This window comes from Pistacia vera, unplaced genomic scaffold (genome assembly GCF_008641045.1).
Source record: "Pistacia vera cultivar Batoury unplaced genomic scaffold, PisVer_v2 Contig255, whole genome shotgun sequence".
Lineage (NCBI taxonomy): Eukaryota > Viridiplantae > Streptophyta > Magnoliopsida > Sapindales > Anacardiaceae > Pistacia > Pistacia vera.
In genome coordinates, this window is record NW_022196063.1 from 285,559 (window position 1) to 288,954 (window position 3,396).

The window sequence follows — 3,396 nt, forward strand, 5'->3', positions numbered from 1 at the left end:
AGAAACTGACCAAACACCTCGATCAATCCAAAAAAAAAAAAAAAAATCCATATTCATATTTGTTAATTCTTGACCCAACTCAAACGGGAGTATTACTTTGTTGAAATTATTGTACATTTATGTGCTTTGAATCAATCAAAATCTCTCCAAGTATTCATAACAATAATGTTAAATGTACAAACAACTCTTACAAAGATTTGTGTACAAACCGATGTGACAGAAAATGAATGAAAGAATGAATATGATGAGTTTGACTTTTTGTACTCACTATTCCATTTATTTTCTGTCACATCAGTTTGTACATAAATCTTTGTAAGAGTTATTTATACATATAATATTACCCGTATTCATAATACCATTGTCTTTTTAAGATTTTATAGACACTGTATTAAACCAATTTGTACTCATAACCAAACTAGTTTACATAAAGGCCTTGATCAATCTCAGTTATTTGCATCATGGATTTACGAATTGAAAGCCAATAATATTGATGGCAAAGAATCCAACAAAGAATCCAACAATTTCAGTTAGTCTTTTCTTTTTTACTTCTGTTTGAAACCTATCTGGTAAACTCAAATGGGGCTTAGGTCTTAGGGCCTGAACCATGAATTTAAACCTAGAATTTAGTACTTCGGATTTCTTATAATTCGATTATTTGTGGTAAATTAAGCAGAAGTCTGAATATGATCATTCAAATGGGTTCTATAAAAAAACTATATCAAATATGGCAAAAGGATGGAAACTATCATTTGTAACTGGATCCTTGGATTCATGTTTACCCAACTGGTACAAGTCAAAAGTATATTCAAATTCGAGGTAAAAAAAAAAATGATAAATTGGGATGTGCTAAGTGTCAATTTTCGCTCAAACCATGATTGTTTGATCCAGCTAAAATATATGAAAAATAGATGTTCAACTGCAATTAAGGTAAAGAAAATACTAAGTTAATAGCAACTAAACACTCAAAAAACTCCTTGGAGTGAGACAACCAACAAATTGAACAAAAAACACAGGTCTCTATAAATATCGTCTCATTAAGATCACCCATCAAATGAGTTTTAGGACCGTTTGCAGCTACTCAGTGAGACTTAACGTGCTGTTGGACAACATTAAGACCGTCACTCTCCTCACCGAAGTCCTGAAAACCAGGAATGAGAAAATGAATACACCATCCACAATATAAATCATTGAAATACTTTAATATACAATTGTACTATGAGATCAATTCATACCTTCACAACAACACAAGAACAGCCAACAACCTTCCTGGCCTTTCCCTCAGAGTCAATTTTACATAACTGCAATCAAAAACAATATTTAATATCAATAGTAATACATATTGTCGACCATTAAGTAAACCAAATTTAACAGCACTTAACCAAAAAAAGCATTTCAAATATCAATGAGAGTAAATTTGAGTATCAATGGTAAACTACCAGCGTCAATATGGACCAAAACCAAAATAAAGACATAAAACCAATTTTGCCAACAGAAAAGGTATCAGAATCAAGTACTTATTTGAGGCAAGATTATGCTTTTCCCACAAACTCCAAAAATCTTGGAGGAAACTAATTTCAGAAAAGAAAGAAATTGTAAACTGCAACTCTGAAAAACAACTTGATAAGAGTTAGATTAGACATCATAAAGAATATCCTACATGTATTGAGACAGCTGCGAAAATAATGTTACTCCATAACCACACAGCAGAGAGCTAGAAGGTTTTCCTTTTAATCATTGCATTATCCCTTTGTCACAAAACCTACGCAATGTCTAAAGAAACAAACAAGAATATTCTTCACGCATTACACCATCAAGAAGCTTGGAGTTACAATTCTTTGTCATTGAACTCGCATGAGTCAACAGAGAACAAATGGCAAGGGAACATCGCAGGGGTATGATACACATATGCCACATTATGACCAAAATGACAATTATTACACAAAGCAAATAAAACTTTTTTTGAAACTGTAAAGGAGTGTAATATCATAGACGGAAAAATCAAGAATACATAATACTTACACCAGCCCACTCTCCAAGGGTCTTTGCACTTGGAACTGTCAGCAAGCTCACATTGTGGTCAGCACATAGTGCCTTGACCAACTTGACATAGTCAGGTTGGTTGCAGTCCTCTGCCAGTACACACAGCTGGGCAGCATGCTTTTCAATCACTTTTGCACCTTCATGAAGGCCTCGAGCAAGACCCCCATGAGCAAGTGACTTTCTGAGCACAATCTGCAATGCTGTCATGAGATCCATGGCCTCACCAAGAGCGGGGGCCGGGGTGGTCTCAGCAACAGGAGCAACAACCTCTTCACTGCAAAATAATTCTCCGATATCAACAAAACACTGACAGTAAAGTACTAACACACATACGTACAGCAAACCACTTCTACACCAAAAACTCAAGTTCCTTACTAAACCTCAGGCTTTGACTTTCACCTCGCATCCTAAACAAGTTTTACTCAAGTTTAATCAATTAATCCACCATCAAACAATCTATTTCCTATCAAGTCATAAGCTATATCCTACAATTAAAAAAATAAAAAATAAAAAAATATTCATCTACTACAACATTCAAAGAGTAAACCAACTTAAACAATAGCAAATTATCCATTTCCCATAAAGTCTGAACAATAATTCGAAACAAAAGATTCATAGTCGCAATAGGCAATACTTAAAAATTAATTTCAATTAATACAACATAGAAAACACAAAACACTAAACCATTATTTGACAAATTCAAACACTACAACTCAAATCTTTACAACTTCATAACACAAAAGTAACTGCATTTAATGAATATATATATAAACCCACATAGATAAACAAAAGAAATTAAGTAAAGTGTACTTACCCTGACATTTTTTGTTGTTGAGCTTCGGATGCTTAATAAATCTCCTTCCTGAAGAACACAAAAACCCAGATCGTAATTTCAAGTACAGAAAATTTTATTAAAAAAAGTGAAGCAAACCCATGAAAGTAGATTCAAAGTAAGCGAGAAAGAGATATAGAGACCTTGTAGGCGAGAGAGCAAAGAGGCCTGTGACTGCGAGCAAATTAGAAGCGGAGACGAAGAGAGGCGATTTTATAAAGACGGGCTAAAACCCTAGTTGGATTTTTTATTTACGAATTTGCCCTTTGATTTTGGGCCTGATAGAATTGTGTTGGACCGGCAAGGAAAGCCCATAGTTAATTTACTTGATATTATTATTTACATTATAGAATTTTAAATTATAATATGTAGTTTTGTCATATTAATACTTAGACTGTATTGGTTGAAATTCTAACTTGTGGATACAATTTTATTGATGAAATTAAATTAAAGCATAGTATGTATATAAATTTGATGGGTTAAGTATATATAAGTATAAGATCTGTTTTTTTTTTTTTTTATCT

The 3,396-nt window shown here is 33.1% G+C and overlaps 1 protein-coding gene across 1 annotated transcript; it reads right to left on the bottom strand.

The window, feature by feature from the left end:
* Positions 1-819: 819 nt before the first annotated feature.
* Positions 820-3,094, bottom strand: LOC116132537 (40S ribosomal protein S12-like). The gene is made up of 5 exons (XM_031418196.1): positions 3,016-3,094; positions 2,855-2,902; positions 2,020-2,314; positions 1,233-1,298; positions 820-1,138 (listed from the first exon to the last, which is right to left on the bottom strand). The coding sequence occupies exons 2-5, from the start codon at positions 2,860-2,862 to the stop codon at positions 1,079-1,081; spliced, it is 429 nt and encodes a 142-aa protein (XP_031274056.1). The 5' UTR covers positions 2,863-2,902; positions 3,016-3,094; the 3' UTR covers positions 820-1,078.
* Between the last annotated feature and the right edge of the window lie 302 nt (positions 3,095-3,396).

Bases quoted from the DNA above. Each gene is read 5' to 3' on its own strand.
- LOC116132537 (XM_031418196.1), bottom strand. The intron at 1,299-2,019 runs GTAAGTATTATG...TTTTGATTGCAG, and splicing joins CCCTTGGAGAGTGGGCTGGT to TTATGTAAAATTGACTCTGA. The intron at 1,139-1,232 runs GTATGAATTGAT...CCTGGTTTTCAG, and splicing joins GTTCTTGTGTTGTTGTGAAG to GACTTCGGTGAGGAGAGTGA.